This window comes from Cardiocondyla obscurior, linkage group LG04 (assembly GCF_019399895.1).
Source record: "Cardiocondyla obscurior isolate alpha-2009 linkage group LG04, Cobs3.1, whole genome shotgun sequence".
In the NCBI taxonomy this organism is placed as follows: Eukaryota; Metazoa; Arthropoda; class Insecta; order Hymenoptera; family Formicidae; genus Cardiocondyla; species Cardiocondyla obscurior.
Window position 1 is genome coordinate 9,663,006 of NC_091867.1, and position 25,158 is coordinate 9,688,163.

A 25,158-nucleotide genomic window follows, 5' to 3' on the forward strand; every position below is an offset into this window, starting at 1 on the left:
TTTTGCACCTGGACGCACGTACGTATCGTAAAAGCGATGCTAATCGGCCTGAGCCTCGCTTAATCTGCGAGTGTCGTTGACTCGAGCCAAGCTGCGAAAATGTTTCGTTGGCGTAGCAACGTCGTGCCTTTCTGAAATTTGATTTTGACATGTATACTAATGACTTGGGCTTATGTTTCCCATATGCACACCTCTCCTTTTGCATGGATATTCGACGAAACATAATGTATTTTTTCACCGTCATTTATCAGAGGCACATACAGAGCGCACGAAACGATATTTCCATAAATTTTTGACGTTCTTAAAAAGTAAAACATTCAAAAACACTCCACTGTACTAAAATACGACGAAACATCTGGTTCTACACATTTTTTTTTTTTATTACAGGCATACACAAACGGTTATATATGCAGTAATTTATAATTTATATTAAAAGTTTATATACAGTAAATTCAGTGGCGTATTATTGCTTGGTTTTAAATTAATTAGATCAAGATATTTATAGTTCAAGCCAATGGTTGAGTATATGAGTGATTTTAGGGACAGTATTTGCATAAAATAGAAGAATATATTGTTTATCTAAAGAGAATATACATGCATGCCTAAATTACTATATTTTAAAAATATCTTGTAAAAATGTAATCTGTTGTGGAGCTTGGTCGATAAGTACTGGAACAAATTACTTATTTTCGTAAAAAAAGAAAAAAAAACGTGCTGTATAAATCAATCATAGATAGCCGAATTATAAAAGATATTAAAACGTAAAGAGTCTGTGCACTGCAAAATATATATTTACTAATCTTAAATATAAAAAGATTAAGTGTAAGAAAAATATTTTACTAATTACTATAAACTACAACGGTTGGTATTGTCTCTCATCTTTCTTTGAAGTTTCTTATGGGTTTAAGTTTAATTTAACAGCTTCCTGTCGTATCACAGAGATGAGTTCTTGGTTTATTAAAAATATAAACCTCAATCCTGCAATCTGTAAAAAAATCCACGTAGAAACAGCAATTAAAATCGATTTTTAATTAAGAGATTAAAATAATATTCATAAGAATACCCACTCAAATTTACGATTGTGTAATAATTACCTCAATTACACTATTGTTATTCAATTTCATTTTATTGCCAGCCAAAATTGGTCTGCTGTCCACAAAAATCGGCCGCTTTCCTTCTGATGAAAGAAAGAAGTCCCCATTGTTCCTTAAACGAATAGTACCTTGCCGTCGTGAAACTTTCCATGCTGGACCTTCTAAACCAAGATCTACATCAACAGTATGGTCCTTCGTGGAACGTCCTACGCTTATCTAAATAAAGATATAGAAATCGTGAGATTTAAATGCTTCTAAGCATATTAATAATTTATTAAATATAAAATAATCATTTAATACTCTTCGTTTTTACCTCTCTAGACCTCATGAGATATCGAACAAGCCTCCCTCTCAGAATAGCTAAGGTTTGATTATCAAATTCTGGAGGATTGACGCCCGTTACGCTATCGACGAGTACCTGCCATCTACTGAGTTCGTTTTCTAATACTTTAATTTCTCTTTTATTCTTTCTATCCGCCGTTGTTAATTCGGCATCTACTAATTCATCTTTCGGCTCTATTAATTCGGTGTCGTTAATCATATCTTCCGCATCTGAGAAACTCAGTACATGTTCACCTCTTGGTAAACTTTGTACCGTTTGATCTGGTAATAAATGATATTGTTTCATCAACTGCCAATGACTAAGCAATGCTTTCGCCGTCCTAGCTGGGTAAAACGTATGTGCATTTGCTTCAAGCAGTTCTTGAAATACCTCCAATGTCGGTTGAGAAGTCTGATAAAAAAAAGATCAAATTTATAATAATGCAGTTATTTAAATAATTTATAGTTATATTTTATATATTTAATTATTTGTACTTTAAAAAAAATTATTACTAAAATTATATCCACTAACACTTACTGATTTAATGGTTCCTAACAGATCTTCTTCTGCTTTGCTATATAAAGTTCTTGCTTGAACACTGGCTATTAGCTCAGGATGCAAATTGCGCATAGCTTGCACAGCTACACGCGAAACTGCACTATCATATAATAATGCATACCATCTTTGTTGTATTTCCTGTAATGTAAAACGGCAGGAAAACTTTGTGCCTCGATGGACCTTGAAACAGACAATAGAAATATTAAAAACATTTTCTTATTAACATAAAAAAAAAAAAAAAAAAAATTGGAGGTAAAAAGAAGATGAACAATAGTACCATTCTTAAATCATTTGTTTGCTGTACACCTGTGATCAATGCTAAGTCATCGGCAGGTTTCCATCGCCCAAGATCTTTAGTGGCATTAATTGAATGAGAATGATTTTTACTTTTCTTATTTTTTCGTCCAGGATTTGAACCGCTCGGCCTGCTAGGCCTACGATTGCACCTGTCTGATTGCGCTAAGGTAGTCGGTATTGGTATTGGAGTAGGTAGCGTTTGCGTTGGAAGAACATCCATAGGGCCAGCGGTTACGGAAATTGTCCGTGATTTTGACGTCGACTTCGCACTCGTGGCAGGTGGTTGTAGATTGAACGTCGTCTCCACCACCTCATCGTCAAACTTCTTGCGTTTTATTGTGCGCGACGAGCTGAAGAAGGCGGAATATCAGCAAAAAAACGACAGACGTATCTTGTTTGCGTAAGCACATGCTTTATAGGTTATAGTCATTTTTTTACCTCCTTCGTTTTGTTGATAAGGCATCAAGAGCTGAGGATCCGATGGGAATATTCAGAAATCCGTCCGTGCTATGCGTGAGTCCACTGTGATTGAGACTGGTTGGAGTCGGTATATCCATTGTTCAACAAAATGATCACAAAAATCGTGAAACCATAACACGTGACGATTCGCTTTTAACAGATCTCACGAGATCTCAATTATTTTTGTGAACAAATCGCGACTGTCTTGATCACGTCGCTTGCGTCAAGTATACGCAAGTATTTACGTTAAAAATAAAAGCACTCGAGTAGTTGACGCGATGCAAGTTGTAGAAAGCTAGGTGCGAAGTCTGATTACGAGCATAGACATAGTAGGGGTAGACTCGCGTTCTAGGCAACTTTTTCCAGCCTCAAGACAAAAAGAAAGAGCGAGCGAACGTTGAAGAGACTTTATTTCGTCTGTTACTTAAAATAAAAAAAAAGTAGTTTGTAATCGAGTGTCTTGAATCAATAACGCGTCGTCGACTATAGATAACTTAATTATAATGACGCCCACGAATTGGGACCTTTCGAAAAATAGCGCACGCGAAGCGTGTGTCGACTTTCATCGCTACAAGCCGCCACCGTCGTTGATGACGAATCAAGGTAGCGATGGGAGTCGACCAACGTCGTATACGGAACCCTTTCTTCTTTTTTATCTAAATACATTGTCTTCGACGAGAGGGATATATGACGTTGGGGGGAACCGAAGAGTCAAGTACGTCCTAGCAGGTGTCCTCGACCTCGTCGGTTTTTTAATGAATGCTCTGAAAGGACGGAAAAGATTGATCTCCCGTGGATCTCTCGATCAGTCGTTGCGCATGCGCGGCAAGTCCCGCTCGCTCGTGAGATCGGATCACGCTGGCACGCTGCTTCCTTCGTGCAGTATGGCCCGCTCGATTCCGGTTGTTCCCGTTGTCACCACGTTTGTGCGGCAGGCTTTTCATTTACCAGCAGGCGCGGCGTACGGCGAATAATCACCGGCAGCCATGGACGAGGAATGGGGTACGTAATCGAGCTCGTTGCCGTCTAATCCCAATCTCTGCGACGCACCCCCGTGAATAGGGGGTGGTTGCGTTCGTCGCGAGGATGGACTGACTTTTAACCTCCACCCCATTGCTGCCGTTGCAGATGTGGACAATGTCGAGGCGAAATTCGACCTCGCGATGAGATCGAACAAGTGGGAGGGCGAGGACGAGGAAGAGGAAGTCAAGGTAATGCGACTTATCGTCGGGTGGGCGACACGCAGAACCGTTTCACGCGAATCCGCGTGCGATTTCGCGCACCTAACCTATAGGCGAACACATGTTTCCTCATATCGCGCGTCCCGTCCAGTTGATTATAAATGTTCCTCGTAAATCTTTCATGCTTTTGCTTGCGTCTCCCCTCGAGGCAACGTGCTCCTTTACGGTATACGTGAGAAAAAATACAAGCATATTGTGATACCAGAAGATAGGAAAAATGAAAATCAAAAAGTAATACTTGCATATTTTTTATTAATTCACTAAATTTTATATTGGCCATGTCACCAATATTATGTCATTTTCTGTTTGTATAACAATAAAATTCTGTTTTTAATTTATTTATGCCTATTAAATAACATAACAGGATAGCTGGGAAGATGTGGAAGAAGAAAAGAAGGATGTAGAAAAACCAGCAGAGGTTCCAAAAGCAAAACCAAAACCTAGGAAAGCATTAGCTGAAAGAATTGAGGAACGTGAGGTTAGTTTTGATTGCTTAAAGTACATTTGTACTGATTGTGCTTGTAGAATTTTACACTTAAACATATATTTTACTCATAAAAATTCAGAAGAAAGCAAGGGAAGAAGCTGAAAGGAAAGTAAAGGAAAAGGAGGAAGCTCTTACTCCTGAAGAAAGGCGGGCTGAATTGTTAAGGCGTCAGAGGCTGCAAGAGGAAGCAGACTTACGGCTGGCGATGGAAACTTTTGGTTTGTCAACTCTAGTAGATTTTAGCGATCGTAAATCACATAAAAAAGAAAAGAAATGACTTATTTTTGGGAATTAATTTGATGAATTTTTTTATATCTATTTTATACTGTGAACTGATAATTTTTTCTGACATTTAAAATGAATATATTTTTTCTCTCAAAGTTCTATTAAGTGTCAGATGCTTAATTTGATACAGACAAATCTTTTGATAAATTGATATTCTTTTTTATTATTTTATTTATCATAGGCATATAATATCATTGTAATATTACTTAGCTATGTTAAAAGATTATACTCTCTGAATACATGTACGGTACAAGCATTTTTGCTTTGTGACAATGATAATAACTATTATTTTTATATAAGTATAATGTTTGACGAATTAAAAAAAAAAAAAAAATTAATGTTAAGCTATCTATTTGAATTGTTATAATACACAGGGAATTATATACATTAAATTAAATTATTCAGTATTATATAAAAAGAAATATTCTGAAAAAAAATGCAAGATACACATATACATTCGCATGAAATATGTACATATGTCTTTCGTAACATTAATTTAAGATTGTGGCATAATAGCTTTACATAATTTTAATACAGCCACTAAGCTTACAATTGGTTTATGATAAAAACTGCATCAAACAGAGGCAGATAAACAGACAGAGAATATACAATATACAAGCATTTAAACTGATTACAAGCTCTACATTTAAATTTATTACTGATGTTATTGTATTTTAATAAAAGTTGCTATTCTATGCAGTTGTGTTTGCATCAGTTTTTGTAACCTTGTCTCTCTTCTGTTATCTGTCTCCTGTACCGCTGTTCCTAACTGACATTTTGATGCATATATTGTAACAAATAACAGAACACATTATAAGTTGTCAAATTACCAACTTTTATATTTATTGTATTGATTTTACATCACAAAAGTGTATTATTACAATCGCAAAATAGCGGTCTCTCAACAATTCGAAATTTTATACAACTATCAATGAAAAGGTTTTCATAAAATATTTTTATTTAATGAAGTTAAATAGCTAACTCAATGTCATAAAAATATATTACCATATTACTTATAATATTTATTGGTAAAAAAATAGTTGTATGTGTTGTATATGTGTATGTTACCTAATGTTATGTTGCAGGTGTGCCAAGTGTTACGGAATCGTCAAATGAGTCGCTTGATGCTATGGTACCCGACACAAAAGAAGACTTCGAGCGATTTGGTTTAGCACTTTCACAAAAAATAAATCAATTTAACAAACACGCAGAGTATCCTCTGTTTGCAGAAGAGCTTATAAAATCGGTTGCTCTTAATTGTTAGTATATCCATTAACGATTAATGATCCAATAAACAATATTACTTTTATCGAAATAATGTTTATATATTTAAAAATGTTTTTGTTCCAGTATCGTCACATTATTTGAAGAAAGTGAAAACTATAGTTGACAATTTGCTTATTGAGAAGCAGAAGATGGAGAAAGGCGATAAGGCGAAAAAGAATAAGGGGAAAGGAAAGGCCAAGCTCAAAATTGAAGGTGACAACACTTTATTAAGTGAATACGGTGATTATGTATATGACGAATATGATGATTTTATGTAGCGACTTTTCACGTATTCATACATTCTAGTCGCCTAAATACACGCAGAAGAATATTGATTTGCAGAATTTATACAAAAACTTTATATTTGTATTTTCTGCATATTGAATTGTAACCAAAATGTACAACGGTTTAATCTACAGTCCATAATATCGTTCACACGTAACAAGATAAAAAAAGAAAAAAAAGGAAATAGAAGTCAAAGCTAGCATTATAATACTATTATCGGCAGAAATGCTTAAAACCGTACACTTTTCGGTAACTGCGTGATAATGTTTGCATTCGCACGCAGTTACTCAGAACAGTTGAAGATTCTATGACTTACTGTTGAGTTTTGTCGGATTTTTATTCGCGCGTCTATCGTTGTCAAGATTTTCAATTTTTGATGTTAATGTCGATAACGATTTTAGCTTGAAAACATTGAGGGTGCCGCGTGAAATACACGTAATTCTAACTTATTAATTGTGCATATATTAACATTGGGCAGCAAATAATAGAACTTTCATTTTAAGTTGTAACCATGTCTTGTTATAAGAAAGAAAAAGAAAAAAAAAAAAAGAAAGAAAGAAAAATTTCCTGTCTTTACATAGCTGCGTCATTGCAAACTAAAATCATATAATTATATTGTGAAAGTTTTATATAACACAGCTTGTATATTCATAATGCATACACATACGTACTTTATTGAAGATCGATTAGAAGTTGGTTTTGAAAAAGAGTATATTCCTAAATAAAGGTTGATTATAAATTACGCCTCCTCTATGATTCTTGCTCATAGTTTGTATGATTGTATAATCATCGCGGAGAGAAATATCTTTTGTATTTTGTTTTAACTGCGTTTCTCCGTTTGTGAATGATACCTTTCGGCTGTTGATGAAAAAAAAAAAGAAAGAAAGAAAAAGTTGTCGAAATTGTTCAGCCTAGACAAATTGTGTTCCCGCGTTGCAGTGCACGCGGGTACAAACGATATGGTATCGGGGGCGTATCGCAAAAAATAATGTTTATAAATCATGTAACGATGCAGCATTAAATATCTAGAATCCAGAAGATATCAGGAAATTATTTTCCAGATCAAGCTACATATACGCTTCCTGAGATCTTCAGATATTTACTGTTGCGCAAGAAATTGATATTGATTTAATAAACATCATTCATTTGACTTGATTTCTTCTGTTGCAGCTTGTTGGATAACGAATATCACAATGTTAGATCCTTTGATAATTCCTGTTTCCTACTTTATCAATTTTGATCCATTTATCGATCTCGTTTCATCGCTTAGATAATAAGTACCTCAACTCGTCGAAGTGTAAAAGAATATCTGTTATTTCATTGTTTGATTTGCTTTTGTAACTGTGTGTAACGTATGGCTATATAGATTAGAAATGACCTGCTTGAGGCGGGTTTTTCTTCGCTCGCCTAAATATCATTACTGTAAGAACGTAAAGTATATCGCGTACGTTTCCTCGTAAGTTGATATGTAAGCTGAAAGAAACAGGAATTGTTAAAAAGTGAAGCGATTAATTTTATTGGCACGTACGTATTTGATTTAATTCGATGAACAACATAACCTCGAAGTTTAAAAAAAAATACCAAATATCTTGCGATGTTTTACAAAAATGTTTAATTTTTAAGTTTTGTGTAATTATTTTATTATATTTTAAAAGGTTCTTCAATTTAGGAAAATGGTGATAACTGTGCGATTATTATATCGCAATGCAAATAGACCGTTTTGTAACTCTACTACCAAACGTATTGTAAATTTTAACTCTGATGCAAGAGAGTTTAGCGATGGCACAACGAAGGATTGGAAAACAGAATTGTACAGCACCATGAAGGTCCTGCCGAACTTTATCAGTGAAAAGGAGGAAGATATTTTGGTGCAGGAGGTTGATCCTTACATGAAAAAATTGCGATATGAATATTCACATTGGGACAATGTTGGTCAAGATTAAATTTGCCCTATGTTTCTGTATTATATCTTAATTATTTTGTCTTAAATTATTAATATTTTAATTTATTGTAGGCGATACATGGCTACAGAGAAACCGAGTGGAAAAATTGGAGTAAAAATAGTACTCAGATCTTGGATAGAATCCGAAAGGAAGCATTTCCACCAGAAACAGTCCACCTTTCGCTTGTGCATATACTAGATCTAGCTCCTGAAGGATGGATAAAGCCACATATTGACAGTGTCAGGGTAAGAAAATATTTTTTTAAGAGTATATTGAGTTTACTCAAGTGTAATAAAAATCATGATTTTATTTCTTTAAAATGTTTTACAGTTCTGCGGTGGTGTTATTGCAGGATTAAGCTTGTTGAGCGACAGCGTTATGAGATTGGTAATGGAAGGACGAAGTGCGGACGATAAAGAATACGTTGCGTGCTTCCTGTTGCCGAGGAGATCGTTGTACATTATGAGGTTCGATTTATTTGCTGCTTTGTCGTTTATTATTATCGTATTATAAATATATTTTTTACATTCTAGCGGTATCGCGAGGTACAAGTACAATCACGAAATCCTCAAGTCCGAGGAATCGTATTTCGAGGGACGGCACGTGCCAAAGAGTAGACGCATCTCTATAATATGCAGGAGTGAAGCTGATCCCGAAGTGACTTAATCTGTCTGATTACGCAATTCAGACGTTGCGATATAAAGTTACTCTGTAAATATTAAAAATTCGAATTACAGTTAGGATCGATGGGTCACTAATAAAGTATTTGATGAGGGAATTAGCGACGACACGCGTGGGCAGCGAAATTCAATACTAAAAATGCCGCCGCGATAGACTAATTTCACATTCGCCGTCGATGCCGTATCTCGCGTTCAGTCCCCGGCCGTTTGAAATTTCCCACCATGATGTCGCATGGTTCGCGCGCGAGACGACAGATCGCGTTCCGGTGGAGTCGCCGGAATTCAATTTGCGTGGCGGCCATCTGCTTCTGGCTGGTTGATGGCGGGGCCGTCGTACGAAACATGGCGTCCGTGAGGTTATTGCTGTGAGTGCTGTTCCGTTTTCTATCGTTAAATGCGGCATCGTCGCGCGGACTCCGGTCTGACGCGAAGCGTCGTGTCCTCGGGACCGGCGAGGGGGTCTGTTTGAATCCTGCCGCCACCCGGGCCCCGGGGGCCGCTCGGTGGGCCGCGGTTTGATCGGGTGGCCAACGAGCGAAGACGAGAGCCCCCGTCAACACAGAGTGGGCGCCTGTGGGTATACACACCCTGACGCGCGGGACCAGCTCGGAGCATCGAGACTCCGCCGCGAGCGCGACGCGATTTTCGTCGTTCTGGGTCGACGCTCCTCACTCCTGGAAACCGTGGGCCGCGGCGAGCTTTCCCCAGGTAGGGCGAACAGTGCCCCCGTGCGCCGTCGCCGCTGCTGTCGCCGTCAGCCACCGCCGCAACACACGGACACGCGCCTCAGAATGCCGGTCCTTCCGTGATGAGATTGTTTTCGCACACGGGGTGGTGAGGGCTGCGAGCTCGAGAAGTCTGTCCCGTTTTCGCCCCGCCGGACACCGTCGCGAGAACACTCGCGGGCACTTCAATCTCCGATGGAAAAAGACGCGGTGGCACCGACGTAGTCGCGTATCGTCCGACCTCGCAGTACTCGTAGCGCGCAGTCGAGCCCCGAAGCGCTGGCCGACGTGGACGCGGCCGACGGTATTCCGGAGGCATGTAACCGCGCGTCGCTGCCGAAGATGCGCCCAGCGAACGAGTAACGAACATAATATACGTAACATATGATTCTAATTTATCCCCACCATTGGGAGATGACAAGGTAAACATACGAAGCAGAGGAAGACGAATCGCACGTTTCGTCGGTGTTCTGCCGTTTTACCCAACTCGTCGCGTGGACAGAGCAGCGAGGTATCGCCGTACGCGCGGCGAGAGGAAAAGGGTGTGATTTACGCTACAGAAGAGAGGAGAAAGGAGCGTGTTAAGCCATATGCCGCCAGCCGGGCTATCGGCGAGAGGCTTGTCTACCTTGATGGACCACGGACAACCAGATGCTCGTCATCGGAGCGAGCGTTTCCTACTCTACTCAGAGAATGGCTCCTCACATCCCCATAGTCCTAACACGGCCAACTCATCGCCACGGTACCAATACAACAGCAGAACCAATAGTCATACCACTAGGTAATAGAAACACGTCTGCATAATGCTTGATGTTTAATGTTTGATGTCACCTTATATGTTAGCGGCATTTATGTTTCTTCTTGCAGTTACGGGTCCATATATGGACGCACATCTAGCAACAATATGTCTGATAGCAGTGTTTCTGACACACATAGCGGAGGAACTGCTAGAACTGTCTCTCAACAGACTAGTCCATCCCATGGTACACATTCCTCTTCTCAGTCGCGGCAGGACAACAGCACCATCATCTTCACGGCCCTTTTCGATTACGTCGCTCAGGGAGAAGATGAATTATCTCTGCAGAGAGGGGAAACTGTTGAGGTAACTTATTTTCAAATATATCGTAATGCGGTAAGATAGAATAAGTAGTATGACGGTACGATGGATATATGATTATTTTTTGCGATAGGTTTTATCTAAGGACGCAAAAATCTCGGGCGACGAGGGATGGTGGACCGGGAAAATCCGTGGAAAGGTGGGGATTTTTCCAGCAAACTTTGTCGCAGAGGCAGAAAGCATCGACCGGGTTTCGTCGGTGATTGATAAAGTTCAGCCAATTGAGATCGATTTTGAGGAGCTGCAGTTGGAAGAAGTTATAGGAGTAGGAGGATTTGGAAAAGTATACAGGTACGGGTGTAAACTAATTTATAAAATGCACGAAGCTATGTTACATTAAAAGAAAAAAAAAAACCTTATAAAGAACGTTCTGATATACTGATTTTAAAATACTAAACGTGACTTTTTATCGGGAGTTCTTTAATAAAATTGTAAAAAAAAAATTTTTTAAGGGGTTTTTGGAAGAAACGCGAAGTAGCTGTGAAGGCTGCGCGTCAAGATGCAGGCGAAGAACCTAGTGTAACATTAGAAAACGTACGGCAGGAAGCGAAACTGTTCTGGTTGTTAAAACACGAAAATATTGTGCAATTAGAAGGAGTGTGTTTAAAAATGCCCAATATGTGTCTTGTGATGGAATATGCCCGCGGCGGTAGTCTAAACAGAGTTCTGAGCGGTAGGAAAATAAGGCCCGACGTATTGGTTGATTGGGCGATACAGATTGCGAGGGGAATGGATTATCTTCACAATAAAGCACCAATAAGTCTTATTCACAGAGATTTAAAAAGTTCTAACGGTAAGATGTTTCGGTGTTACTTAAGAATTAATAATTGCGTCACTTTTATTACACGTATTCTTTTCTTATTACAGTATTACTGAGCGAGCCAATTGAAAATGACGATTTTCAATACAAAACTCTAAAGATCACGGACTTTGGTTTGGCGAGGGAGGTCTACAAAACGACTCGTATGTCTGCGGCGGGCACGTATGCCTGGATGGCGCCGGAAGTGATTAAAAAGAGTACTTTCAGTAAAGCCAGTGATGTATGGAGGTCAGTTTCTATTGCTAGATTTATTATTTAAAGATTAAAGAAAAATTAAAGAAAGCATTTAAATATATAGTGATTAAAGTCCAGTCGTTTATTTAACTATGCTTATTTTACATTAAAGTATTTGACATTTATTGACAGCTATGGCGTGTTATTGTGGGAACTTTTGACTGGAGAGACACCATATAAGGGTATCGATGCTCTGGCTGTAGCATATGGTGTTGCTGTTAATAAATTGACTTTGCCTATACCATCGACTTGTCCTCAACCGTGGAGGCTTCTCATGGAAGGTACAATATCTACATTTAAATGAAAGCAAAATATTTTCTGTAAATATCCGTGTGCATATTTTTTTAATAAATATTAAATATGATTAATATATAGCATGCTGGGCGTCAGATAGTCATGCTCGACCGGGATTTACGGAAATCTTAATAGCATTGGACGAAGTGCGCAGTGCATTCGCGGCAACACCACACGAATCTTTCCATACGATGCAAGAGGATTGGAGACAGGAGATCGAACAAGTTTTGCATGGATTGCGCATGAAGGAAAAGGTATACGCTCCATTTAATTGTACGTCGAAGTATTTAATGTGATATTTTCATGTGAACGATTATACTTGTATAAGTTATCTTTGACTTTATAAATCTGCATAATGAATAATATTTCCAATCGTTATTTTAAATGCTTTGCAAAGGCATGCCGTTCTTTAGAAGAGGTAAGACAAAATAAGAGTTTGCTATAATATTATTAGAGAAAGAATATATATTTCGTCGATTATTTATTGATTAAAAATAATTAAAGTTACGGTGTTCAAATAAATTACGTCTTCTAACACGTCTTCTTTCACTCATAAGGAGCTGCGCTGTAGAGAAGAGGAACTGACGAAAGCACAAGTGCAACAGAGACAGCACGAGGAAAATTTGAGGCAACGAGAACAGGAATTAGCCGCGCGCGAGATAGCCATTTTGGAGAGAGAGCTCACTGTGATGATTATTCAACAGCAAAATACACCGACGCCGAACAAAAGACGTGGCAAATTTAAGAAATCGCGATTAAAATTAAATAAAAAGGAGCCTGGGAGCAATATCAGTGCTCCTTCGGGTAAGAAAATTATTTATTTTATCGATATATTTAGTCATGTGTTATATTCGTGTTCAATTAATGGATTTTTTTTTAGGTTTTGTGTATTTAATGATTATATTTCCATTTTAAAACATACATTTGATATTTAATTTAATGTGGTATATTTATTATTTAGATTTTCGTCACACGATCACCGTTCAAGACACGGCTTTTGCTTTGGATCGAGGCAAAGTGAGGAACCCATCGAGACCGAATAGCCCTCCAGGTTCACCCAGCATTCCGAGACTCAGAGCGATCGCATGTAAGTAGCTTCTTACTTTGAAATATTGCTTTTAGTAGGACCGTGATTATGATAATGTATTGTGCAATATGAGTGACGTTACGAACAAATCAGACGTATTGGAATTGTAATCGAACAATTTGAATGTAACACTGTTTGTACGTGGTAGACACTTTGTACTTTTATTCGTGTCGATATTTTTTTCGGCATGGTGTGCACAATTATTTTATTTTATTATTATTATTTTTTAATGAGTACTTTTCCATTTTATTTTTTACTTTTGCAAAATCACAATCTTTTATTTTTTTTTAGCTGTTACAATAGAATATTTTTTATCAATTGCTGAAATTAGAGTGCACAATTATACCGTTTGACATATACAGTCGCTTTCCGAAGAGTATATCCGTAAAGAAGCTTCATCTCTGAATGCCGAAAATGAGCGAAGGAGATGAGAAGAGTAGTTAGTATCGTAGTGAGTAGCACTTTGTTTCTTTTTCTTTCCTCGTTTAGTACCGGCGGACGGAGTTAAGGGTAAGACTTGGGGACCGTCGACGCTTCATCAACGTGAGCGCGGAGCTATTATCACCCAGCCGCCGAATCCCGCCTCTCCTGGCGGCAAACGCTGGTCCCGTTCCGCGCCAGATCTCGAAAAGCCACCTCTGCGTACAGCTTTGTTGGCGAACGCACACCGCTCCCCGCTTCTGCAGGAAATAGGTAACCCTACCACCAAAAAATTGTACTCCTCGGCCAATAACCTGATAGACAGTCAACCAGGATGTAGTAGCTATAACGATACGCCGCAAAACTCACTTGACAGCATCGTGCTGGGCGCGTATGGCGCGTCTTGCAACATAGGCGAGGACTTTGTCATTCTGGATAACGACATATACGAGTCCGTGGTCCTGCATAACAAAAATCCCCCCAATAATCTTAAGGCCCACTTCTCGGAGGAGCCCTCGATAATCAACGACGATTACCCTTTAAAAGCGGTAGGTCACCGCGCGGCCGCCGCCACTGTCTCGAAAGCTACGTCGCCTAAGTGTCAGAGACCGCCCGAGTGGGAGACCTCGTACTCTACGAATTTCGTGCAGAACGTAGCGTCCACCCTGGTAGGCACCGCGAAGCGAGTCAAGAGTAAGAAACGCGACAGGAGTAAGTCGAAAGAATCGAAGCGCAGGGACAGTTCGGAGTCGCGCCTGGCGTCGCTGGCCGATTTCTTCCGGTCGCCGTCCGGCTCGCGTAAGAGCTCTCTTAATTCACCGCGTAGTGGCGAGAGAAAGAACTCGGTTACCATCAAAATTAACGACTACGACGGCCTGGAGTCGAGCCCGGAGAATTCTATCGGCGGTAAGACCCAGCAGTCCCAGCACAAGTCGCGCATGTCCAAGAGTCCGCTGCGGGTGTTGAACAAGATGAAAACGTGGGGCAGCCGGGACGCGCTCGACGACAAAACCACCGCGGTTAAAGTAGAGTACAGTGTCCTGGAGAACGTGATATCTATACCGCAGCTGAGCCGTCGCGATTCGGGAGAGCAGGCGGGCAACGCCGGTGTCGCGGTACCAAGGTTCCTCGCGGCGAACTCGCGCGAGGGGATAGACTTTGAGAGCCTCGAGTCGGAGCTGTGCAACTTCGACTCGGAGCACTCGAACGACAGCTCGAGATCGAAGAGCTCGTTGGGGCCGTACCACGAAACGGGGTCCAGGCATAAGAGGTCGCCGATCGCTTTCGAATTGGATGCGACGCCTGCGAAACCGGTCACCGCCGCGTACCGTTTAGACCACGGCATCGAAATGAATTCCTTTCTCCACAAGTCCAGAAGTAACGAGTACTTGCGTAGCTGCGACGGCGAAAGCGTTGCGCAAACGTCGCCTTCTAGTTGCCACCAGGAAGGGAACGATCACCAGAGCCCGCGTGCCAATTACAATCCAAAGAGAAGCTTGCCCGCGTCTCCTCCGGATCACGCCGGTCTCTATCGCTCGACCTCCGAAGATACCGATATCGTGCCTAAGAATTTCGCTGGCGAACAATTCACGAGGAAGGGCGACAAGTAGTTTGCGCGCGGCTTCGACGAAACGGATGTACTCCCGCGACTTTTACACGTTCTACAGGGCATTCCCGTGCGCGCTGCGCCCGGTTGCTTTCAATTCCAAGTTCCAGCTCGGTACTTTTTGAAACGTACACGTGTAGCATTCATAATTCGTTGAGGAAGACGCAGCCGAGCTACGAATGCCCTGTATCAAAAAGAAAGAAAAAAAAAAAAATTACAAAAGAAAAGAAAAGAAAAAAAAGAAGAAGAAGCAGTAGAGCCTGCAGCTCGAAACGCATTTCGATGGCATGCCTCCTTTTTCCGCCGCACATTTCTCCTCACATGGTATTTGAATGACTTCGTACTGATCGTATGTTTCTATTCTATCGCAGGCCTCTCTGAGGAAAGCATCTACCACACCCGTAAGTTTTCTCTTCACGCAACACTTGTTATATCATATTTCACTAATGTTCTCCTTCATCCTTCACACCGGACCATCTCCTATCTATACTTTTATTCCAAACTTTCTTCTTTTCCAATATCTTTTTTTTTTCTTTTTTTTTTTTTATACCGAGCGACGGGTTTGTATTGTAAAGCTAAGGCAAGGATCTCAAGTAGATAATGTCTTTTTACTTTCGTAATTAAACGTTCTTTTTTTTTTCTTTTTTTTTTTTTTAATTTTGCAATGAAGTTTTATCACGTAGTTGTACTAGCTGTTGCTTAGTGGTTGATCACATAGTGATAATGCATGCGTACACCGATCGTTAGTATCCTTTCTCTTATTGTCTCTACTAATTTGTTTGTGGAACGCAATTAGATTTGCTCCGAATGAGTTGTACGGACTTCTCGCGGACGTCTGATTGAACGATACTTTCGTTTGCCCCGTTTTTGTCTCGCGTACGTTATACATAGTATACTCCCAGATTGTTTTATCGGGATGGACTCTTGGTCTCCTGTGCAGCATGAACTCGTTCAGACTTGTGAGATGGTTTGGATTAAATTCGGTAAGGGACCAGATTAGAAATTTAAGTTTTTAACCCCCGACCACCCCCCGACCCCCCTTTTCTCTCCTCCTGCTCGATGACGAGAAACGCGAGGAAACTGGTGCGTTTCGCGAAGGTTTAGAATTACTTCGAGAGACGGTATCGTCGAAGGTATATTAAGCGCAAACGCACCGAACCCTTGAAACCCTTAAAGTTTATGCAGAAGGCACGGACTTGTTTCTTTTCGTTTTCTTTTTTTTGTACCCTCCCTCGACCCCCTACCCTCCCCCCCCTACGCGCTATATAATTTACGAATTATTTATCCTAATTTAAGCCGATGTGATACTCGTAGTCCGAGTAAGCTAAAACCTAATTAAAATATTAAAAGGAATATATATTAAATATGTATATGTATACACAGTCTTTCTTGGTGTTGGTTCTTTTCTGATATTTATCTGGAAGACATAACATTTCTAACAAGCAGATTCTAACAGCCCACTACTACGCGAAAGAGAGTCACACGCTTCGTTCATTACCGCAAAGTTCAACTTGAACGGTAACTGTTTTTCACGTTGGAGCGTTGCCAGGTTGTATGTCTGCATAGTCATAATTTTATCAAACGGAACGAAATCAAAATTACATCACATATATATTGTATAGATATACGAACGGAGAAAGAGAGAGTGAGAGAGCGAGAGCGAGAGAGCGAAAAAAAAAAGAAAGGAAAAAAAAAAAAAAAGAAAAGAGAAGTATATACTTGTTAACGTAGCCCCTCTTATCTCGTTGTCTTATGTGCATTTAGATTGGTTGCAAATTAATTAATTTGTTAAATACAACTTTCCAGCGAACTGTTCGTTTCTGTATTATTTGTTACGCCAAACTTCCAACGTTTTCCGAGAGCAGAATAATTTTTTTGCACACATCACATTCGATACACGGAGCCACACGCACACACTTGTATTTAGAAATAGAAATTTTTTTCAATAAAACCTTTTCAGTTGGACACGTTGAATTTTGTTTTTTCGTTTTGCTGAAATTTTTTTACGCTCGGTATGTGATAGTTGCTTTCATTATATTTGACGACAGAGCTGTACAAGTAGTGACTGCCCTTGTAATCAATAACTGAACGATTACGATTACTTGTAATCGTAATCGTTGTCGTAGTGACTACGTTTTTTTTTTTTTTTTTTCTTTACAGCTCCGTTTGATGATATATGATATGTTGGCGGCATGGTATACTTTTTATTGACTTTAGCACACTTGTAAGAATTAATAACTATTTAATTTTTTTGCTTACAGCCGTATGTGATGTAACTCGATTAAACAGTGTGCCAAGAAAGAGACAGCCGAGCGTAAAAAGATAAAGAATCCTCGCATGCTTCCAGTAGAATCCTAACTGTTAACTCCGATTGGGTTTGGTTCCTCTCTCTTCCTCAGGTCCTAGGCTCGCTAAAATTAGTCGTAAATATTAGTCGCGCGTTATATTCCATTTTTGACAGAGAAGTAGGAGCCTCAAAACGTTATCGTCTGGTTAAACGCTTCCGCTACGAATTAATCCGGCTTTGTGTGATTTTGTTCTTAGACGCCTCGTTTTGATTCGATGCAAATTGAAAAGGTGAAATGAATAAAGAAAAGGTTCGTAAGTAGACAATTATACAAGGCAGTGATCTGTGGAGCAGTTTTGTCGTTCGATTTAAAATTACGGATTATCTTAAGCAGTAATTGGAATGTTTTATATTTTAGATGTGAGCACAATTCTTTTGGATTTATCTTTAAACTTCGTAGTATGCATCGCACGAAGTTCACGTAAGACGAAAGATTAGTAGTGCAGTAGAAACGTTTATCTCGTGCGTTGAACTTTGCTTTTATTTGTCAAAATTGGCTAAGTCTTTTAAATTAAAAATCTTTCATATCACGTTTGGCACGCAAAGCGCTCGAAAAATATTTACATGCATTTGATTACTATATTTGATTGCTGTAATTGTTGGCTTAGCCAATTTTTAATATACGCCTTATATGTTGTACAATTTGAATGCATACCTTTCAATGGGATTTTCTTAGTATTTATTCATAATTTTTTTTAGCCAAGTAGAAACAGCTATTGCGTGAAGATAATACTTAATTTAGGGTTTAATTAATTTTTTTTTTCTTTCTTTTTGCTTATATGCATGAGTCAATAATTAATTAAAACGACTAAGCATAAGAATTGTCGCACTACTAAACATTGAATCAAAGTTCTGTGAAATTATTGAAATACTATATTAACTAGAAATTTAATTAATTACGCGGGCAAGGTAAGCAACACAGTTTCCCCGATCAGATTTCAAGAAAAAGAGGCGCGCGTATAAATGAATGCCGTTAAAACTACTCGGATATTCTCATAGACGATCTTTAACGATCCTATTATTCTCGCGAGCGAACTGTGCGAGTCATCCTACACCTATCATTGCCCAAAAAACAATCTGACTATCTTTTATAGATTATACAGCATTACCACCCGATCTGTCGACCGACTGGATATCATCGGAATATCCGCTGAAGCCCGGGTTAACCGGGCCCTACATCATGCCGATGCCCGTTCCCATGCCTACTCTCTACAACGGCGAAACGAAGAAACCAAAGCTAAGCATAATCGAGCTGGTATTGTACAACATCGCGGCGATGCTGGCCGGCGTGGCCACCGGCTACGACGTGAGAATGTCAAACATATCCCCGATACATCCACGGTTGTATCCTCGGCTGGGTGAGTGCGACGAGGACCCACCGAGGTGGTGGTTTCAAGCAGACACCGGATCGAATCGCAACTCCTACCTCGGCGCTGATTACGAGTTCAGTTCAAGCAGCGGCTATCCGCACAATACTTATCACGGACGGGCACACCATTATAGGTAATCTGAGAAAAGAAATATATTTTAAAAGAATTTTTATTAATTTTTTTTTACAGGAAACATAAAGTAATGGTAATTAGTTTGGTTTATATATTAAATTATGACTACTTTGCTTACATGAATTTATAATTGCAGGCCGTTCCTGAGTAACATGGGTGGCATAGCGCCTGGCCTTCCATCAGCAGCGATGCCGGACAAGCCATTGCGCTTTACAGATTCTCCGCAGCATTACACAAGCAGTACAACTGGTTCTAACGCGCCAACTCCAAGCCCGAGAAGGAAGAGCAGCAGCACTAGCAACGAAGATGCATACTCGCACGACGCTGCCCGCGTTGACCGCATGGAAAGGGTACCGACGATATACATGGGTAATGTTGTCCCGATCCCGGATTACGGGCCACCAATGTACGTCGTACCGCCGGAGTACTATCGGCCTCCTGATCCAACGTATTTTATACCAGCGGAGTATCAGTACGTATTAATAAAATATCTATGAAAATGACAAATAATTAAATTGATAACAGATTACAGCGGAGTATGAATAATTTTTGTTTAATTAGTTTCTTTTAAATTGTAGGTACGGTTTGAAAACTTCAAATTGTATGACGGAATAGCATTGGAGAATAGTTTAAATTTTGTTGTTCTTTTTTTCTTTTTTTTTAATTGTATATATGTTGTTTTCAGGATGCTCGAATGCCCCGAATTCCCGCACGCGTACGACAATCCGAGCAGTATAAGTAGCCCAGCCAGGCCAGTGTCCAGGCTTGTACCTTACACGCATCACCGTACCTCGTCTAACGTCTCGAACGCCAGTACGTCGAGCCAGAGCAATGTGAATCCGACGTTCCGACTGGAGGACGAGGACGACTACGGCGTGTACTCGCCGATACCATATTACCAGCGGCCCTCGAACGTTATTTCTAACTTGGCGTCGACGTACGGCGCAAATATAAATCACGAATACGGCTCACCGTTGCTGACTCGCCAGAACTCTCACGACTCAAATTCGAATTCCGGCGAGCGACCGAGCAATTTGGAGGTGGTCACGCGGCTACGATCGAGCTTGAAACGATCCAGTTACAATCCATACAACTCGCCGAGCAAGAGTGTAAGTAAAAATAATTCCGGCTCGGGTACACCGACGAATCCGACGCCGCCGGACTCGCTCACATCCGAGGACTCGAGTTACGTTTCCGCGAAGGACAGCCAGATCTCTATTAGCCGTGTGCGCTTCTCGCCGGTAACGTTTGATCGCGACAGCGGCTCGGCTCGCGATCACAGAGAAACGCTGCTGGATATCCCAGTTCACGGCCAGAACCAGGACGCCACAGTGCCACTGCAAGCTAACCGGCGCCTTAATCGAAACAGAAAGCCGAGCATCTCGGAGCTCGAGAAGGAATTCTTGTCATAGCACTGGCTTATTTAAGGCCACCCGGCTTTTCTCGGTGCAGAGCTGGCGGCAGAATCGAGTGAGTTCGCCGATATTTTAACTACTCATCGATATTTCTAGCGAGTAATAGTCCTAGGACCGATCTCTTTACGTTTCCGACACGATTGCGGAATCTTTCAGTCGTCGATCGGAAAAGACAAGTTTGCAAGATGAATTGCACGTTATCGAAGCACTGCCTCTCGCGGACGATTCTCTATAAGTAGTATACTAACAAGTCTGAGAATCAACATTCCATACAACACACATTACAATCCAGCGAAATTCGACGTAGCGTAATACGTGATTGGGTGAGTTTTTAATTTGATAACGTAATGATATTTAATATATGCGTGTAAAAGTACATATATTACGAAGTATGTATGTCGCGAATATACGTAAGCGGGGAATTATCGACGCGAGGCGATATATATTTATATTGCATGTTACTTTGAAAGTAAATTTTTGCAGGAAACAAAGAATTTTTTGTGATTTTAAATATTGATAACAGAAACTTGGATTGAAGTTAAATCGATTTTTTCCTAATTAAATGATAAGAGCATTGTCACTCAAAAATATGTAATTTGACTTTGTGGTTTATTAAGACATTCCAGAAGCATTAGAATCTGCGTCTCGATGACGTTAGTGTATTTAAAATGCAAAGGGGAAGGAATTTATTAGCATATGTACGTAATTAGCAATTCCATTAATAAGATTGCAGAAGGGAACATAAAAGAACGTTGTTTTTTTTTATATATTTTTTTTTTTTAACAACTACTGCATTAATAACATATTCACTTTTGATGTTCAGATCGTCTCAAAGTAATAAAAGTTGTGAACTGTTTTTCGCATTTAGTACGAAGTTACGTTGGCATGTTCCTCGTAACGCAACTCTAGTGATATTCGGCTCGACGCAATACAAAAACATTCCAGAGAGATTTGTTGGAACTTATCCGCGCAATACGGAAATAATTGCTTCGTTGGGTTTTGATGAAAGATATTTGTGCTTTTCAACCTTTGAGAGTTTTAAAGTTACTCTTCGAGTTTGTGATACGTGTCAACGAAGTTATATGTGAATTTCGCATCGTTTAAACTGTTAAAAAATTTCAATTTAAGATGGGAAATCAGTTTCCTTCGCGTTTTTTTTGCTGACGAAACACAATCACTATTTATAATATAATTTTATGTACTTTACAAGACGCGGAAAAGCTATAAAAGTATTAGTTGTAGTATTATGTAGCCGAACTCTTTCGTTATTACGTATTAATCTACAGTATTTCCAGCATAATCTCTCCTCGTCGCAATCAGTGTAACTAGTCATTGTAATTGTATTTGAAGTTGTACCATTGTCATTTTGATAGCGACGCGGCACTGATTTTCCTTTGTATTCAGTGATGTGAGTTCAGTGAATTAACAAATTACGTGAAGCTGTTGTACTTACTTCTCCCGGCGCTACCGAGTCTTTTCGTTTAACTTTAGTGATTGCGTGCACTGAGCGAAAGGAAAATGTTACCGTGCCGCTATTAAAATAGTGCCTCTGCTCAATGATACGTTCATCGTCGTTCTGTTGCAATGCACAATTGGAGATGTACACGATTAAATACATCCATCTAAGTACTTCCACCCCTCGATTACGCCAAGTGTACGGCCGTTAGGTACGCTTACGAAAGCGCGGAGGACATGTACAGTTAGCATTTTCGACGTTTAAACGTGAATTTAATGTGTTGTGTAGCGATGAACGCGATTAGATAATCGCCAACCCTGCGCAGTTGTCACGCTTCTTTTGTACCTTATGAAAGCAGTACGCCGCTTGATAAAGCAATTTACGCGTCTGTAGAAAGTATCCAAAGCGTGAGCCTGCGTGCAACTCGAGTGCACAGCATGCAGCTGCGCGAAACGTGAGGTGTATTCGCTGCAGGATCGTCGGAGAACGAAAGATCCTCCCAGCGATCGTTTTAACGTTGTACATATAGAGAAGAAAGAAGCGCTAAATCATTATTACTGTTTAAATAGCAATTACTTATACATTCCTTATACAACTTACGCGAACCGTGCGATATCCACGAAGCTCCTCCGAGAGATGCGACGGCGAAGCTTCGCGGATATCTTTGCGCCGCATTGCACCAATAACGATATAAGCATTTTAACGCAGCAATACGGAGTGCTAATCAAGCGTGTCAAGGAGAAGCCAGTCTCCCGAATTGATTTGACTCGTGAGATATTAAGAAACGCTTGTGTATCCCGTGCTGCGTGCTCTATGTGCCCCAAATGTACATACGAAACCGCTGAATAATGAATTAGAACGCGACGCACGTAATCTTAATTTATTGGCATTACGAGATGACGGGAAGTGCTCGAGTTTAGTTCTAAATCTGTAAACTAATCAAAGTTACTTACGCCGCATTCGAAGCAATCAAAACATCTTGTTTGTACTGTATCAACCTCACGTAGCGTATAACGAAGTCACGGATCCTTTTACCTTCTTCGTCGTGAAACTGCTTCTTGTTTCCACCGTTTTCCTAAACGACGATAATCAGTATTGTAGATGTATGCTGTGTGATGTACATGAAATGTGTTAAAGGAAAGAGAGCCTGCACTAGAGAGAAAAATAAGGCAAAATTAATTGTCGATAATATCGTTCGGGCAAGTAATTTTTCTGCGACAGAAAAATGTGGATTGCAAAAAAAAAAGAAAGAAAAAAAAATTATGCAATATACATTGACTTATCTCTTTTTATATCGCGTTAAGTTCATTAAATTACATGGGAATAAGCGAATTTTATATGGAGCAAAGCAAAATTTTTCTATTAATTATAATTATCTCTTTCTTGCAATACATTTAATGGATATATCTTTCTATGCTGTGCGAAGGTATTTCTGCGGTGCTAATATCACGTACTTAAATACGTTAAATAAGTGACGAATAGAAATTCAAAATGCTTCCAAGATAATTGAGAGAGAAAGAGTGCAAGAGTGAAAGAAGAAAAAATAAAAAAATAAAAAAAAAAGAAGTAAAAGAAGTATTTGATGAAGTGTTAGTGAATGCTGATATTCGAGAATAATTGTTCATACTTATATATACGATAATAATTATATAATTTTTGATTATACAAGAATATAAAAATGTTCGCGGCAGCTATTATTGTGTAATGGCGTATCCGTCGCCGACAGTGCTAGTCTAAGCTATATTTATTTTTTATATATATAACAAACACCGTAGCCTAGAAAATAAGAATCCGATTTTATACTTTATTAGAGAGCATTTACGGAATATGTTTCATTCGTTGGCAGAACGTGTATAAGAAACGTGTGTTCAGATAAAATAAATATATATGTATATATATATATATATATATATATATATATATATATATATATATATATATATATATATATATAATATAATATTATATACATATATATATATATGAAATAAATGACGTTGTGTATCATATCAAATGCAACTCTTTATATATATATATATATATATATATATATATATATATATATATATATCAATCTATAAATATATCTCACTGTAAAGAAAACTCAATAAATTTATCATGTATCGTTCGTATAATATATATTAATAACATATACCAATGACATAATAATTTATAATTTCTTTCGAATATTTCCTTAATATAGATAACTACTTTATTGGATTAAAAATTATATACGGGAAATAAAAGTTTTCTTCCTTTAAACAATCAATGTTTTCAGCATTCAACATTAAATACTTTTACATTCTTTTATTCCTTTCTTTGCCATTTGTTACATACCTACAACGCGCACTTTGATACAAGATAAATTTATAAAACTTGCGTAAGAAAGAGAAAAAAAAAACGAAGATAAAACGTAACGCAAGACTTTTTAACAATTATTTTTACGTAATATATGCAATTCACATTTACAGTATAGTCCTCACTAGTTTAGCTAGATCTAACGAGTAAATATTATCGGTCAGGGCACTGAAACAAAAAAAGAAAAAAAAAATACTCATTAGTTTCGTGGAACATATGATACAAGGTCCTGTTGCTCTCTGAACTGCTGTTTCTTATAATGTCGCATTAAAAAAAAATATGTAAATATACTTTAACGACGGATTGCATGCCGCTTGCGCGAATTAGCGAATTGTACAATAACGACGACGACCAAGACAATTAATTATAAAGAAATTGTCTAATCGATGTACACACACATTCTGCGCTGTGGTAGCTCCTATTTGTATACGCTTCTGGCGTGTGTAGAAAGTTCAACGTAATGTATTTCATAAATATAAAAATAATTTATCAACGCGGGGCTATCACAGTCTAACATATACATATACATTATACAAAATACGCGAAATTAAGTACCCTTTTTCTTTCTTTCCGTCAGCATTTCTTTGTAATACATAAGTTTTAAAGAACGTAGAACGCAACTCGTCAGACCGCAGTTTATTTCAGTATAAAGCAACTCTGTAGTTTATAAGTATGTTTAAGCTAAGTGCAATGTGTTCCACGTGTATTTAAGTGAAAATAATGAATCGCTTCGGTGCGCGCCTTAAAATAAACGAGAAACATCGTGAAACCCAAAGCTTTTAACGGGAATATCTTCGATATAAATATAACATAACTCTCGCGCGAAGATTTTACCCGGATTCGGGAATATTTTACTTTAC

At 39.0% G+C, this 25,158-nt stretch overlaps 4 protein-coding genes across 8 annotated transcripts; 3 read left to right on the top strand and 1 right to left on the bottom strand.

Moving 5' to 3' along the window:
• Positions 1-548: 548 nt before the first annotated feature.
• Positions 549-3,088, bottom strand: Rcd5 (microspherule protein Rcd5). Its single transcript, XM_070656207.1, has 6 exons — positions 2,710-3,088; positions 2,252-2,621; positions 1,954-2,154; positions 1,408-1,827; positions 1,095-1,310; positions 549-985 (listed from the first exon to the last, which is right to left on the bottom strand). The coding sequence occupies exons 1-6, from the start codon at positions 2,826-2,828 to the stop codon at positions 896-898; spliced, it is 1,416 nt and encodes a 471-aa protein (XP_070512308.1). The 5' UTR covers positions 2,829-3,088; the 3' UTR covers positions 549-895.
• A 472-nt stretch (positions 3,089-3,560) lies between these two features.
• Eif3j (eukaryotic translation initiation factor 3 subunit J) lies at positions 3,561-7,449 on the top strand. Its single transcript, XM_070656217.1, has 6 exons — positions 3,561-3,732; positions 3,859-3,941; positions 4,336-4,449; positions 4,538-4,676; positions 5,829-6,002; positions 6,094-7,449. The coding sequence occupies exons 1-6, from the start codon at positions 3,717-3,719 to the stop codon at positions 6,285-6,287; spliced, it is 720 nt and encodes a 239-aa protein (XP_070512318.1). The 5' UTR covers positions 3,561-3,716; the 3' UTR covers positions 6,288-7,449.
• A 133-nt stretch (positions 7,450-7,582) lies between these two features.
• On the top strand, positions 7,583-9,015 carry LOC139102353 (alpha-ketoglutarate-dependent dioxygenase alkB homolog 7, mitochondrial). 2 transcript variants are annotated; one of them, XM_070656218.1, is made up of 5 exons: positions 7,583-7,818; positions 7,950-8,222; positions 8,309-8,482; positions 8,568-8,704; positions 8,771-9,015. In XM_070656218.1, exons 2-5 carry the CDS (start codon positions 7,968-7,970, stop codon positions 8,901-8,903), a joined length of 699 nt encoding a protein of 232 aa, XP_070512319.1. In that variant the 5' UTR covers positions 7,583-7,818; positions 7,950-7,967; the 3' UTR covers positions 8,904-9,015. The 2 variants fall into 2 exon arrangements, with proteins under 2 accessions (XP_070512319.1, XP_070512320.1); XM_070656219.1 differs by having other exon boundaries at positions 7,964-8,222.
• Positions 9,016-9,255: 240 nt separating this feature from the next.
• Positions 9,256-24,845, top strand: LOC139102340 (mitogen-activated protein kinase kinase kinase 11). 4 transcript variants are annotated; one of them, XM_070656183.1, is made up of 15 exons: positions 9,256-10,423; positions 10,510-10,744; positions 10,833-11,050; positions 11,212-11,552; positions 11,627-11,807; positions 11,946-12,094; positions 12,189-12,361; positions 12,505-12,525; positions 12,665-12,911; positions 13,069-13,194; positions 13,684-13,887; positions 15,592-15,621; positions 18,662-19,070; positions 19,206-19,541; positions 19,755-24,845. In XM_070656183.1, the coding sequence occupies exons 1-15, from the start codon at positions 10,233-10,235 to the stop codon at positions 20,479-20,481; spliced, it is 3,588 nt and encodes a 1,195-aa protein (XP_070512284.1). In that variant the 5' UTR covers positions 9,256-10,232; the 3' UTR covers positions 20,482-24,845. The 4 variants fall into 4 exon arrangements, with proteins under 4 accessions (XP_070512284.1, XP_070512287.1, XP_070512288.1 ...); XM_070656186.1 differs by lacking the exon at positions 15,592-15,621; XM_070656187.1 differs by lacking the exon at positions 13,684-13,887.
• The last annotated feature ends 313 nt before the right edge of the window (positions 24,846-25,158 follow it).